Source organism: Fringilla coelebs (assembly GCF_963513975.1).
Source record: "Fringilla coelebs genome assembly, chromosome: 2".
Classification (NCBI taxonomy): Eukaryota; Metazoa; Chordata; class Aves; order Passeriformes; family Fringillidae; genus Fringilla; species Fringilla coelebs.
Genome location: NC_140029.1, coordinates 18,603,631 through 18,619,359, shown reverse-complemented (window position 1 = coordinate 18,619,359; position 15,729 = coordinate 18,603,631). Strand labels below are relative to the sequence as shown.

General features: G+C 40.4%; 1 protein-coding gene across 1 annotated transcript in view; it reads right to left on the bottom strand.

The window, feature by feature from the left end:
* Window positions 1-15,500, bottom strand: part of GEMIN8 (gem nuclear organelle associated protein 8) — a 28,425-nt gene extending 12,925 nt beyond the window's left edge. The window contains exons 1-4 of the mRNA XM_084226480.1: window positions 15,411-15,500; window positions 14,586-14,641; window positions 10,977-11,016; window positions 7,749-8,214 (exon numbers count right to left, since the gene is read on the bottom strand). Of these exons, the coding sequence (XP_084082606.1) occupies window positions 7,749-8,214; window positions 10,977-10,979 (469 nt within the window). The 5' untranslated portion in view covers window positions 10,980-11,016; window positions 14,586-14,641; window positions 15,411-15,500. The remainder of the gene's footprint in view (window positions 1-7,748; window positions 8,215-10,976; window positions 11,017-14,585; window positions 14,642-15,410) is intronic.
* Between the last annotated feature and the right edge of the window lie 229 nt (window positions 15,501-15,729).

The following is a 15,729-nucleotide window of genomic DNA, read 5'->3' as shown; positions in this document are numbered from 1 at the left end:
ATCTTTCACTTGATTTTTAAGCATCCAAGGAAATGAGTTATGAAAAGACCCCAGCAGATGGAAATCTCTGAACTGTCAGTTTCTGCCACGCCAGCACCCACATTTCCCTAATGGCAAAGGATTTGAACTCCATCTGGATGCTTCTGATAAAAGTAGGCACAGTGAGAGATGCTGAAAAGCAAATGGTGCCTCTGAGGTCCTGGCACTAACAACACCCCACTAAAATTAGCCAGGGTAAATTACCTGTCTCCAAGCAAATCTGTCTGTATAAGGGATTTGCTTTGTAACAGAGAGACCTAAAATGTATTACACTCAAGGTATTTTGTTGCCATGCTCTGTTGCAGCTTCTGGGCAGATTTTGTACATCATGAGTGTAGAAAGAAGACATCATCATTACATCCATTCCTACCTTGCTCTCTGGCATTTGCTTTTCACTATTACTCCAGTGCTGGACAGCCTGAAACTTTAAACAGTCTTTCTACAACAAAAACGCCCCCAGTAGATACCAAAATAGACTGTATTAGAAAACACTTCACAGTCCTCAATGTCACTGTCCACTTACAAGGTTGAAAGTATCACACTAAAGGCAGATGAATTCAGATTTATCATCAGAGAACTGAAACACAGTTCTTCCCTAAGATCATTTAGAGAACCAGAAATGCTGCATATGGCACCCAGATGGAACCAGTAATCAAGGAATTTTAGGGAAAAGTGCATCAATTGTGAAAACAGACTGCCCAAGCTGAGTGATTAGCACAGAGATGCTTTTCTGCCACTTTTCCCTAGAGCTGTGTCTGTCAGCATGGTCTCACCTGCTCTTTTCCACAGCAGCTGCAGCTGCTCCAACAGCCTTCCCTGCAAGGACAAAGAATGAAGAGGAGACTAGAGGAGCCACTCAGAGCAGCTGCAGATGCTAATGGAATAACCAAGCAGGAAAACCTGCCTTCAAAAAAATTACCAGCACCAGTTCTGAGGGTAAGTAATGTCTGCATCTTCCCACACCAAACTGCTCCCATATGAAGCAATCTTCCATAACAGCATTCTGAAAGGAATATTTGCTATTACAAAAAGACTAGGGAAGGATTCCTTGCTGCACTCATGGCCTCAGCCCTGGGGCCCACCTGTCAGTTCTTTGCCAAAAGTCCGCAGAGCCCAAGTATGTCACAGCAATACCTTCAATCCTTGGAAACCTCGTGTACACAAAACAGGCCCTGACACTCTGTGTGATCTAAAACTGAATTACCACATGTATTTTCTTTGTAAAGAGAAAGTTCCAGTGGGTGATCCTTCTATTCCAGTTTCCATGGGATCCTTCTGCAACCAGCAACTACCAAAAACTGCTATTAATTGGATCTCAGATGCTGAGGGACAAAGCTGCTGAGAGGAGCAATGACCCGTCTCTCCTGTTTTTATTCATGCAGCCTCAAGACAAGTCCAGTCAGAAGGAATTTTACCGCATTACTGATTTACCAGGGCAGCAACAATACAAGATTACCTGACTTCTCTTACTGAGTCAAGAATAACTTAGGGATAATAGCTTCCTGGGAGAAAGGTAGATCAAATTCTGTGTTTGTTCAGCACAGTTGTTGTCAATAAGATGCATTTTGGTCACAGGGATGACATCTAAGTTAACTGTTAAGCAAAAGGTCTATAAAGAACACTTGGATCAGATTGTTCATTATTTTAGCATTTGAGGCTTTTGCTTTTTTCCTGCTGAGGTCCTCAAAACCCCTTATAAAGATGAATAAATTGAACCTCTCAACAAGCCCCCTAGTGTATGTACTGTCTCACTACAATAACAGGAACACATCAGGCAGACAAATAAAGGATGACAATTTCAAACACAGGTTTCTGGAGTACGTTCATATTAAGACAGCATTCTTCATTTCCATCAAATTTAAGAGGAAGTAGAAGTGTTCAGTATCTTGGCATACCTCTTAAAGCAGCATCTACACTACAGTCACATTGAACCACATAAGCTTCTTTTTCCACACTCCCAGCTATAAACCTGCTATAACTCAAATACCAGTATCCACAGCATGCTTAGAAAAAACTAAGAACAGTGCAGCCACTGGCAGATAGGGAACTGGCATTCCAGGTCCCAGGGAACTGGCATTTCATGTCCCAGCTCCACCCAACTGTCCAGGCTGCACCCATGGGAACCTGGTCCACAGAAGGCCCAGATGCCACCTAGGAGCTGAAGCCTGTGGCATCCCTTAGCTGAAAACAAGAAGCCTGGCCTTGCTCTTGTGTACTTTCAGGGGTTGCCAACACTGTCAAACAGACTCAGCTTGAGGCACAAACACATAAGAAAGACTTTATATGTAATTCCTAGGTAGATGTATTAACTCCTCTGCAGCTCTCCAGAGCACACAGCTCAGTTTCCTCTACGGTACCTTGAGCTTTCCAACGTCTCTCTTCCATTACTTCCAGCAGCAGCAAGCCATAGGTTCACAGAGAAAAGATACACATTCTCTTAAGCTCAAATTCTGTCTTTACCATAGGACCCAAGGACATTTTCTTGACAATATTTTACAAATTGATATGCTTTATATAAAGATAACCTTGTCTGTCAGGAAACAGGTCTAAAACTGTGCACAACTCTTGCTCTTCAGACTCTCTAACTTTGCAATAGAGATTAGTTTTCAATATTAAAGCAGTGAAAATTGCAGCACTTTTCCTTGTTTCTCTAGTAAGGGACATTTTCTCAATTGTTGGCTTCTGGTACCGAATAACACAGCCTCTGCTGGACACAGTGTGTGCACTTGAGAAGATTCTGCTGCTACACAGCAAAAGGTTCAACCATCAGGACCAGAGATGTGGTACAAAAGAGTAACTTTCACATTTCTTCTTCAGTTCACAAAACAACATGTTTCAAAAGCATCTCTCAAGCACCCACACATATTGCAGAGAGCACTCTTATTTCACAGGCATTTCTCAGAAGCTTCAGCATCTCAGCCTCTACAGACTGTGGCTGAAGTTCATGCCAAATAAGGCTTTTTGGTTTGTCAAAAAGTTTGTCAACAAAGGCTGTTAAAGGCAGGGAAGTTGAGCAGATATTTATAAATTCACCATCCACACTGCTTGGACAGTTTAGGGTAGTGAAGAAGAAAGAAAAAGAAACGGTGGGGAGGCTGTAGTTCCAAGAATTTGAGCTACAGTCTTATGATGAAAAAGGCAGATAAAAAACAGGGAAAAGCAATTACCTAAAATGAAGGAAAGAAGGAAAACATGGTGGCAAAAACCCCGAATCAAAGTCTATTTTCCTAGAGGCATGCAGGCTTTAAACAAAACCAAAAGCTTCATGGATCTGGTACGATTCAAACAAGTTACAAAACATGGAAAATTCCATTACTTCCTCTTCACAGAGGAGACAGTGGCAACTACCATCTTTCAGAGAAAAAGAAACCTGAGGGAAAAAGCCTGCAGACTGCAGTTTTGAAACAAAGATCTTCATTCACCATTTCCGTTCATTTATAAAAAAAATATTTTCCATCTAGCATTAAAAAAAATTTAGGTTCAGACATTATTTTTGGGAAAAGCTGGAGGCTATGTGTGGGCAACAGAAACAGAGGCTTTGATGGAAAAATCTAGTCAGAGCATTAACAAATTATAGACTATTATCCTTTGGTAATGAACTGACATGATGGTACTTTCCCTTGCTTTTCTTTGTTTTTAAATAAAGGATTCTGTCTGTGTCTTACTGTTAACCACTACAGAATGGTTCTCAATGTACTTGCAATGCTGTACTCACTCAATTTTAGCAGTGATTTTCTCTTATATGCAAAAGGAAACAAAGAAAAATTGTATAAGGACAAAGTACATGTTTCAAAGGCTAAATTTAAAAGTGTAATAAATATGTGCAATTAGACAATTTACACAACTGTTAGGGCTGTAAATCTTCCTTTCTTGATTTTTGCCCTTTTAATTCTTGCAAATGTAAAAAGGCAACTTACTGCATTCTATCCTTTACATGTAGGATGCCTGAAGAATCTGCTACCACATGTAGGTCTCACAGCTATGGTAACCCAGGAGAACAACCTCATGCTTTTCAACTGCCAGAGGGAAAACTTAAATGCAACCCTAAACGTTCCCAAGATGTGTAGTACATTTGGATCACCAGCTACAAGAAGAACCAGAACGACAGACTAGCCTGACAAGAAGACCATCTAAAAAAGAGAATCACTATGTAATTGTGATTGCATATGAAGAAACAAATGAAGAGGAATTAAAACTGTCTGTAAGGGTTTTAACCAAATGCCATTTATCTAAAACATGAGATAAGCAGGTAGTGAATTAGTATGTCTGAGTTCATACAGCCTCAGCCAAACTTTACTCATAATTACTTCTGGGCATTCCAGGAACATGCAATTGACTACAACATATGATAAAAATACAAAAACTAGTAAGAAATTTATGTGACTTCAAAGACAAAAAAAAAATTGTTTAAGAAGAGGTTGGTTGTGAACTGTATCACTGCAGAAGTGTTAAATCATGCAGCAAGTTTGCCAGTTTCAAAGCCCTTACTTTGCAAGTCAGCCAATCACTGCAAATGCCCACTGAGAAAACAAAACCAAAAATCCTACAGAGGTTAGAAATCTGCTTGTTCTTCAAGTTTGTGGCAGCTACAAAGAAATGAAATAAAACTTAAGTTTTCTTCTTTGGCTAGTCTGACACAACATCTTTCATATCCAAGGAGCTTTTCTCTTTGCAATTAGCATTAAGGCTTGTATGCCACCATCTAGGCTCAAATGCCTTCCAAAGAGCCACAGAATCATAGAATCATTAAGGCTGGAAAAGACCTCCAAGATTGAATCACCTAATTCCCACCTACCTCAGGCCTACTTAAGTCTTTCACAGTTGCAGTTTGGAAGATCTTATCCTCTGATGTCTGTGATCTTTATGTCCAGCAAGCTCTAGATCAGGCATTATAAGTGAGGAATCTGACAGGTAGGATTCCTTTTAATCTACTTGATAATCCTTCTACATGTTGCCGAGACATCTGTGGATCAGGTGTGGGAACCAGCTGTATCACACGTGAAAAATCCAGATTCACTACACGTGTCCGAAATAGATGCATTAATGCTGCGTAGTATTTCCTAACTTTGGACTGGTAGAAAAACACCGAACTAATGGAGGCTATACTTCACAAAGATTGGTATCCCCTTCCTTACCTGCCAAATTCCCATTCCTATTTGCCCCATTGATGCTCTGCTCCCTTGTGACTCCCACCTCATTAAGTTGCCCATAGGCGTGTATCTAACTCTTGCAAACTCTTGCCTTTAGAAGAAGAGCAAGCTGTGTATCTTCTCCCAGACAAATGAATATCAAGGTGTAGGGGTCAGAGGCTGTGAATTCCACCCGGAGCCCCTTATTGATGCCAGAGGAAGAAAACATGAGACACAGCCTTCCCCTAATGTCCCATAACGACTGGCTTTTACTTTAACTGATCGTCAAGGTCCCTATTGGTATTCTACTGTGGCACACCCAAACAATCTCATATGCTTTAAAAGCTATGTAAAACTCTTGCCTCACCCTTACAAATGTCTTTCTCAGAAGTGGAGGTGTAAATTTCAGGCATTACTGAGGCTTATGCTACCCTCTCTGTAAATGTGCTCCTAAGGACATGCAGTTTGGGATTAAAAGGAAAAGACATTAAAGAGAAAATATGCAAGTAACTGAGGGTTTCTTTTGCGGATGCATTATCTCAATCTTCTCAAGCAGCAACACAGAATGACAACTGTTAAACAGTATGAAAGATATAACCGATATAGCATCATTATGGATCACAGCTTAATGAACCTCTAAATTTAATTTCGTTCATAAACAGCAATCAGGAAAATTAATAAAACTACCTCTTAAAGTAGAGTATTACTGCCTTCAACATGGTCTCCACACCAGCTCATTTCCAAACCATTAGAGAAACAATGATTTTTCCCCTCCTCCTGCTGCTTATGTTTCTTCTTCTTAGAAACTTTAACAGAATAAAAAATTTCTTCCATTTTCCTTTTCCCTCCCCATGCAAGAAAAAATTATTTCCAACAAGATTACACTGAGTTTTCAATTGCTTACAAAATTAGCATTTAGAAAGCAACATTCACCCTAGCTGTCTATGTCACTTTTAAATTTCATTCAAGTCAAGTACTTGTTTATTTTTCATGCTTTGAGGAATTACAGATACTTCCTCAGCACTATCCTCACTTTATCAGGAAAGCTACTAAAGAAACTGAGGCATGCAGTAGTGAAAGACCAGAGCCTGCTTGAATTTGCATGAAGATCTGCAAAAGTGCCACTGAAGCACATGGAGTTACACTCATCCAGAACTAGGTTACTATACAGCACAGAGCAGAGACCAAATCATTCTAAAAGGCTCTGAGTACTGCTGTGGTGGAAGGAACAAAAGTAAAATCTGTATTCTGAGTCATAAACTTCTTCTCAATTCACCTGCTCAGCATAAAGAACAAATCATATTTTTAGCAAGCACAGCCAGTGAGGGGTCAGGAAGAGACTAAATAGCTACACCAAGGTCTAAGCCCTGATTTCCCAATTTCCAGGACACCACCTTTAATCACTCACATACCTTTAAATACCACTAAACATACTGGTAAAAAAAAATCCAAAGAAAATGTTCTGCATTCCCAGAAGTACCCGGTGTCTTAAAGAACCATGTATCTCATCAAAGGTACATTTCAACAGAGAACACCAAGCTGATTCTGCAAAAGCACAATGAGAAAGGGATTCCTATCAGGCACTACCACAGAACTCTTTAACTCACTTTCCTCTGCTAACTACATCAACTCTGCATCACCTTGATGAGAAGTGTGAAGTTGAGCTATCAGCTCACCCTCTGATACCTGCTGATCAAAGAATTCAAAATACTCTTTCTTTCCCTTCCAATCATTGCCTTTATTACACGTTTTTAGAATGCTTTCTCCTTCAGAGAAGCAGAAAAAGTTCTATTAAACATTCATTACACATTTTCTACTGGAGTAATGTGAGAAAAGTTATTTTTATTATTCTGCTTTCTTAAAACAGATAAATTTTTCTGCAACATCTGTATATGAGTAAAGTATCAATAAAGTACAGATTAATCCTTTACTCTTTTAAGGATTTCACAGAAACAAAGATGACCTCTGAGGATCAACACCTCAGAAAAATCTTAAGACTTACAATCCCTACTAAAGGACTTGGGTCCAGATCAAGATGCTCAACAAAGAAAAACTTGTGATATAGTACAGAATGAAGAGGATGCAGGGCGAGGAGAAAAGGGTCATGAAATTTTACTGTCAGGTTAGCCAAAGAATAAGAAACAAAATGGCTGCTCCATGTAATAAAATACATTGAGGCTTACTCAAGGGTTCAGTGACATATTCAAGCATTTCCTGTGGGTTCCCCCCTCAGACATACAGCACTTTAACTAGATTTAACCATAAAAATTCTGGAGCTTTTTTCCTCAGCACTGAAGATTAATTACTGTCTTCTGGACAGAAGTGTTATTCTCCTCTTTGCACTCATAATTTTTTTTTTCTCTCTCTCTCACCAAAAACTTCCAAACATTTACTGAAACTTATTTCTAATGAGTGGTACTTAAGTGCACCCATCAGTTCTGTCTATTTCAGTCAGCTGACCTCCTCACTTGCAGCGCCTATTTCTGTGAATTCTTACAAAACCTGTAAATGTTGAAGCAATCCAGCACTCAATGTTATGGCCACCAAATACCACAAAACACAGAACAAATGTGGACTTACGCAGCTCTTCTCGGTGCCTCTCTGTCTCTGCAAAAAACTGGCGAAGCTCCTCTGTGATCTCCATGTTACTCAAGTCATACTCTATCTCTCCTTCAGACTCAGAGTCTTCCTCCATTTCAGAGTCCCTTTCCGCATCCTCTTCCATTTCGGAGTCCTCATCAGCATCCTCCCTCTCCTGGTAGGCACCTGCATACTGCTGAACTCCCCCGTGACACGGAACTCTGACATCTGGTCTGTAGCTGGAAGAATAGTTTTGGATATGTGGGAGATCATTCCCATCCCAATCTGAGTAGTGGCTGCTTGGAGAGGCTGCAGCAGGATGCCAGGGATGCCACAGCAGGCAGTAGAAGGACTCCATGGCTTTCCTGTAGGCTTTCTGGTGCCTGCGCATCCAGCGCATGGCTAAGTCATAGTGCCTCCAGTACCTTGCATACACCTTCTGAGAGTACCACGGCTCCATGTCCTCCTGCGGCCAAAGCACACGGGGAGAGGGAAAGAACACAAACAATCAACCACACACCACAGCACTAATGCTCCCCCCCAAAAAGAAGGGATAAAGAGAGAGAGAAATGAGGGGAGCAACTAAATGCAAGCACAATGCTGCCTTTTAATCTTTAGTCATCCTTTAGCTACGATAGAACACAGAGATTTGTATGAGCACAGTGCATTTGCACCATACTTCATTACTCCTACAAGAGACACCTTTGGCATCAACTACCACTGAAGAACTAGAAACAGAGAAGTTGTAGTGTCCAGAAGGTATTTTCCAAGTGTTCATGCTACTACAGTAAGAATCAGTTTTTTTCAAGAAAAATGCCATGTGGATATAATCCACAATTCCTTAGACACTCACATAAGCTTTAAGAATTGAGTAATTCGCAGGTGTGGATATTACCCTATACCTAATTTCCAACTCCACAGACAGAAAACACAAGAGATTAAGATTCTTCTGTATTAAACAAATGCATTCATTTTATCCAGTAACATATTTCCTCCAGTAATGTATTTCCTTCATCTCCCAGCCAAAGTTTCTCAGAAAAGGTCAAACAGCAATTCAGGCAAGTTCATATATCCACCAACAAGACTGTATTTAGCCACATGCAAGCTGCCAGTAAATCTCCCTTTTGTATCCATCACCAACCAAAACATGAAAAGAGGCAATAAAGTGCCACTGATAAAGTACAGAGAAAAACAGTTCTATAGAAAGAAACACAGTGTAACACACCTTCTCCTGTCTTCCAGCTAATCTTAGTTTTCATTAAAGAAGTTTCATGCTGTTCAGATTTCACCAGTAACTACAAAGCCCCACAGTCCTTGTAGCCTTAAGCCACTTCATCTCCCACCTCATCCTACTCTCAAAAAGCAGGATAATAGAGGATCTTAAAAAACCAAAGCTGTAAAGTAGACTAGAGCCTAGAACAAGTAAACTAAATAGCAAATGTTTTCTCCCTTTCCCTCATGTCTTAATTTCCATAGAAAATACTTTATCTGGAGTAAAACAGAATGCCTCTACTTTAAATAGCAAAATTTTAATTAACCCATGTTCTGGCAAACACTCAAAACTATGGCAAAACTAGCTGGCTTTTTCAGAGATGAATGTGACATTTACGGTCCTTTATGAAAGTGGTTTCTTTTATTTTCTTTTTTTTTTTTCCCTTTTAAGGACATATAGGACAAAAATCTTCAAGTCTGTTTTCTTGATCTGCCCTGGCACCATTTGGTCCCTTTAAAGAAATGATTCTGTGGGGAAAAGAAATCCCAAGGCAAAAACAGAAAACTCAAACCTAAAAAATACTTTCCATTTAACACTATCCAGAGAAGTTCATTTAGTTCACTTATACTTGTTTTCACTTTCTGGTTCTCAGACAATAAAGCAAATGCTAGTGAGCTTGGAATAAAAATTACAACTTTTATGCTGCCTTTCTTTCTGGAAAATTGAGCCTATTATTCCATAAGAGATCAATGCTGTATCTTTTTTAGGTCACTGCTAAGTGCTCTCAGAAACAAAGTATCTTCAGCTGACAGAGTACATAAAGAAAATCACCACAAATTTGCATTCCTTAAGGTATTCCTGATCAAAAACTGCAGGCTATTTGTGAAGGGCTGTGTAGCTCAGCTATGTGATTTAAAAGTGCAGACAACCTATCTTTCCTGAAAAGAAAGAATTAATGGAGATGAAACTTCACTGTTATTCTCCTCTTGGTCTAGCACTGCACTGCTACAAGACTATGCATTTGGAGCTCCCAAAATGCATCATTCCCAAGATGAGTGGGTAGAAAGAAAGCATCTGCCTTCCATATGGAATTTCTTCATCCTTAATCATCCAACTACCTAACAGCTAGGATGAACAATGCTTTATTTACTGTTTCCCTTTGCTTAAGAATGTCATACTGACTCCTCATCCTTCAGCAGAGAGATGAGAATGTCCTATTATCAAACCTGATACATTAAGTTACTTTTAAAACATTTTGATTATTTTTTTCTTTAAAATACTTTAAAATCCAGTTTTGAAAGACCATGGTGCTTGACAAAAGCAGGTATCTCCTACATTCTATATATCTGCAAAAAAGACAATATATTCTTTTAAAGCTCAAAAATTATCTCCAGTTCTAATAAAATGTTTCTAAAAAGGAACTTGATGACTTTACTGAAAGCTCTGGAATCAAGTTGGTTGATTTGTCTGGCTGACTAGCTCCAGTTGTTAATTTAGGGGAAAGGAAGACAAAAAGCCAGTTCATACAGACAGAACTGTGATGCTGGTGCTTGTCCAACTACTTTTTGTAAGGGTTTTTTTGTGGAAAGCCACCCTTGAAAACCTCCTTACATTTGAATTTTAAAAATACATCTGTTAAAAAAGAATTTACAGAAATGTTTTACATTTGGGTGGAAAAGGGAAAGGAACACTTTTGGTCTCACTTAATTCTGTGTCTGTGCTTTTTCAGCTGTGGAATAAATGGAAATAAGAGATTTCCTCAAGGAAACAAAAGCTATAAATCCAAGGCAAATGATCAGAGTCCTCTGTTATTCTCCAGTTATTTCTCTGGAGTCTTCCCAGGAGGAGACAAATCACTCATTGTTGTAATCTGAATTCTATTTTCAAAGCAATTTACTGACTTTTACATCTAATTTTTACATGTCTGCACTCACAGTTCAATGAAAGTGTTTATATGCATTTTATATATAAAATGTGACTAAGCTATTCCATAGAAACCTGTGAAGACCTCTTACCATATCTTGTGGAGTTTGTTCTGCTGATGATCAAGGTGAACTAGAAAAGAAAAGAGTAGCTTTTTAATTCATAAAAATATATGCATTAAGGTGGTCACAGACACTGAATATATTTTTTGTTTTATTTGAGTACTATGACCTACACCTGTTAAGTACTCCTTTTCTTTGTTGGGGCAAGTTGAAGTCTCTTACTGATAGATTTTGATTAGCAGCAGTAAAAATCCCATTCCTTAAAATTCTCCACTACAGTAAGAAAGTTAAAATAGAGCCTTCTACAAAATGCAGCCTGAAATGCTGGAACTGAACATTTCTGCCATTGCTCTTCTCTTTTTCCATGCTTTCCCAACCTTTATTCTTCAAATTAATGCCAAACAAAAACCATAAACTTAAAGGAAACAAATTGTTCTCACTTTTTAGCTGTGTCAGCACAGAAACTTGTATAAAATAAGCAATTGCCATAAAATGATTAAACCCATCCTGATTCCACTCATGCAGCGAGGTTTCTGTTTAACCTGTGGTGGACATTTGACCACATACTGTCCATTCTTTCTCTTTGCTTTTCTTCCCTGCCCCCCCGCCCCCCCCCCAGCATCTGATCCTGCATCCCATTAAGAAAACACAGGACACAGGTCAGTTCAAGTTGCAGCCACAATTTTTAAATGTGAGGAAAAGGCATAAGGAAGAGGGGCAACCGGACAGGAAAAAAAAAAAAAAAAAGTAAAAACTGGTTGTGAAGGTAGAAAGGGAGAATAAGAGCTCTATAACCACCAGGCAGGATGTACAATCATCAACATATCCAGGGTGGTTAACCAGTACATATCACTGAGAAATATTCTTAATCTCTTCTTATCTGACAATTATTTTATTACACTAATAGGTTAGCTGCTTCATTCACATATTTCTCCTGACATTCTCACCCTTAGCCTGAACTTTATTTTAGGTGCCAGTGAAAGGCAATAGAAATAGAGTACACTAAATGACCTATTGCTACTCTTAAAATATGGTCAAATGCTATTCCCAGAAACATTGGAATACAGCCAAGACAGCACTTAAAACTGCTGTAGATTCATACCAGGATAAAGCCAGGGTTTTTCAAAATGCATATGAATACAGTACAGTTGTGTTCTGCCTCATATTTAACAATATTCATTAGGGAGCAACTTTTTGTCACTTAAGACAAGCCATACTGCATGAAAGGAGAATGGAATGGTCAAACCAAATGCAAACCATGCAGCAACTACAAAAACAAATGATGGTCCTTTTGGATGTGGGAGCTCAAAGCCATAAACCCCTGGTAACACCATAACCCCATGTCTGCAAGAAGCTCTACATACAGGAGCAGTCCCACTGCAGTTGATGGAACTACTCATGCCAGCAAAGGCTGCAGATTCAGGCATTAGGCAACTAAAGCATGTTGGATTCTTTTTGCCTGCTTGGAGGAAGAAGGAAACCCAGCACTGAGATCACTGCAAAACACTGCAGTGACTTGTAACACCCAAAACCCATGCTCAGATAGAAGATTGCTGTGCCTTCCCTCTTTGTGCATTTCAAACGTCTCATTACAACCATTGCCTTCTTCAGAACTTTCATCTTCTCTCTCATGATGTACACATATACTTTTTGTCTCTTCCCCATATATATCTTTCCCAGATACATCTGGATACTGTCAAGGTTGCCATAAAGTCTTTTTCTCATACTTAAAAACCTAAGCCCATGATATAAAATTCTTTCATTCTCTACTTCAGAAAAGTAGGTGTGTTTAATTTTCATGTTCACTCTAATTCCTACATGACAAAAATTTCTTTGAAACAGTTTCAGAATAAATAGAAATCAGGATTGATCTCAATGTAAATAATTTTTAAAGCAGTAATTGGTAAAGTCTGATACTTTATAATTAACATACAACATGTACCTATGCTTTCTGAAAGGGAAGGAGGGGAAAAACCCTGGCAAAATCATTCAACTATATTAGTTTACCAAATATGAAAAGCCTGTTTTGCCAAATATAGAAACTTTAATTATTTTAATAAATTATTTATGAAACATTAGACTACAAATATAGAGCAGAGCATAAAAATGCTGCAAGCGAGGAAACAAAATTAAAAAGTGAGTTTGTTTTCTTTTCAGTTGAATTACTCTTCCAAAACAAACTACATCAAATATGAACCATGACAAGCAGCAGAAATATAAATGTAATAGTTCTACTTCTATAATTTATACTTAAAAAATAAAATATGTAACCATTGAATATATGAAACTCACAACCAAATGTACAATTTAAAATGGGAGATTTGTTTGCTTATACTGATCATTAGTTATGGACATTTTTTCTACTTTCTTGTCCCGGTTTTAAAATATTTTTCCACTGACAATGAACCAGGGATGTACTCCCTTTCATCAAAATATCTCTGACCCCCTTACCAGCTTGAGGCAGGTGAGCATTAGAGAAAATAAATAAATCCCATCAAAGCAATGACAGCATTTAATTCCCTTCGAGTCAATAGAAATTGAGACAATGTCTGTCATACCTTAGATTCAACCTCAATGTACCAGGGTTTATTACTTGCTAAGTAAATCCCATTCTGGGACTAGTGGTGTGTTGGATACAACGTGGCTACATGAAGGAAACAGGGACAACTCCAAGCCCAGCGCAGGATCAGCGAGGGTTCCACTATTCACAATATCCACTGACACAAGATTACCTAAACTATTCCACGATATTATAGTAAAAACATAGTATGTTATTAAAGGAAGGTGGAATTTCAATAAATTCAGCAGGTTTCAACAAAACATATTTTTACAAAGCTTTCAGGAAAAAGCCAACTACATTTGAATTGGAAATGTCCCTAACAACAGACAGCTGCCCAGCCCCTCTGCCCACTGCTGCTTTTGTCCCTGCTGTGACTGTCTTCAGTCAGGCCAGAGCTGCCCTAACTCAGTATCCAGTTTCTGGCAACGGTTAGTAGGAGATGCTCAGTAAAACGTGATGCTAACATATTCATAAAGGAATTACTTTCCCACATACATTTCTCCTGATTTCAGCAAATGGTAGTTCAGACATTTTTTTTTTAAATGCCCAAACTGGTTTTGGCATTTAAAGCCAAAACCCCCTTGAGTAACGGGTGTTTCCAATAAATCCCCTGGCAGTAAGTTTCATACTTTAAGGGATTAAACATAATTTTGTGCTGTGCATTTTGAACTCACCTTAGTACATACTAGCTAAAAAAAATGTGAACATCACAACATCAATAGTGTGCATCTTCCCATGAACACTACTTCATTTTATACTTTTGATGCAGAATTACCACCAGAAGAGGGAAATGTCTGACAAGGGGTCTGACATTCTGTGCTTCAGATTAACACTGTGCACTGCTGTGACGTTAACTTTAATACCGAAGTGTCCTAGTTACAGTCACATAGAAACACAAGCCTGTGATTGCTGGGACAGCTGGCAGCAAAAGTTATTTCTCTTCAAGAGAAGGGGTAAAAATTCCCAACACTATACCCTGCATTCTGGTTTGCCAACGGCTGTAAATACAGGACATGTCCAGCACTTAGGATCCAGTTACAGCTGCTTCTCACCCCAACAGGAATGCTATGAACACCCACCTATCACTATGATGTTCACACCAATGCCTTTAAATCAACAACAGCAACTCCTGTTCCTGTGAATGGAAGGGAAACAAATTAGTATAATGCAAAATAACGTTCTCAAACTTTAGCACATGTACTACAGATCTTTTGGCCATATCAGAAGCCGAGGCAGTGTAATCCACTGTGGCTCCCCAAAAGAGGGTCTTTATTCTCTGAGCTTCAGGACATAAACCCAAAAGCTCTTTTGGCCAAAACTCAGAGGGAAGAAATAAAGTGCTAAAAGCTGTACAATTATCAGTAGCCCAGTTAGCTTATGTTTCATATATATCTGGTCAATTTCGTCATAAACAAGGAAGAGGATAGAACTTCTCCAGTACATCTTTTGAAGGCGTAAGTAATTTTCTGGTCTCACAGATCTCGTGCCCAGACTCCGGCAAGTGACTGAAAGCCTCAAGAAGGGAAGAGAGCTCCTGCCTCTGCTAGCAGGGCACACAATTACATCCAAGGGCTGGCAGGAGCACGGGCCCAGCGCCCCGGCGGCCCCCAGCGCACAGAGCGCCGCTCTGCCCGAGCTCGCTCCCCGCCACCTCAGGCCAGGGCCGATAAACTGCAGAGACACGGCAAAGTTCCGCGCCCGTACCGGTACCGCAACCACCGCCTGGGGCCACAATCCCCGGCCTTGGCCCCGCCAGGCGCCCGCGCTCCCACATCTCCTTCCTGAGCCCTTCGCTTTCCCGCTCCCGCCGCCGTTTGGCCCCGGCTGCCACCGCCCTCAGCCCGGTCCCCTCCCTGGGCGGGAGGCCGCAGCCTGCGCGGGGGCACCGCCATCCCCGCACCCACCCGGCCAGCGCGGGGCTCCGGCGGGCACGGAGAGCCGCGCACAGCCGCCTCCAGCGCTCCCTCGCTCCGTTCCGGCGGGGCCGAGCGCGGCCAGCGCGGCTTCCCCCGCCGCTTCCGCCCGGCGCTCCCCGGGCCCGCGGCGCCATCTCGTGGTGCTCTGGGGAGGCGCGGCCGGGGCCCCGCTCCCGCAGCCGCCCCTGGAGCTGCCGGTCACTCGCCGGGACAGAGCTGCGAGCCCACAGCATCCCAGGATCAGAAGGTTTGGGAAAGACCTGCGACATCATCCAGTTCAACCTATGACCGAAGAACTAAACCGTGG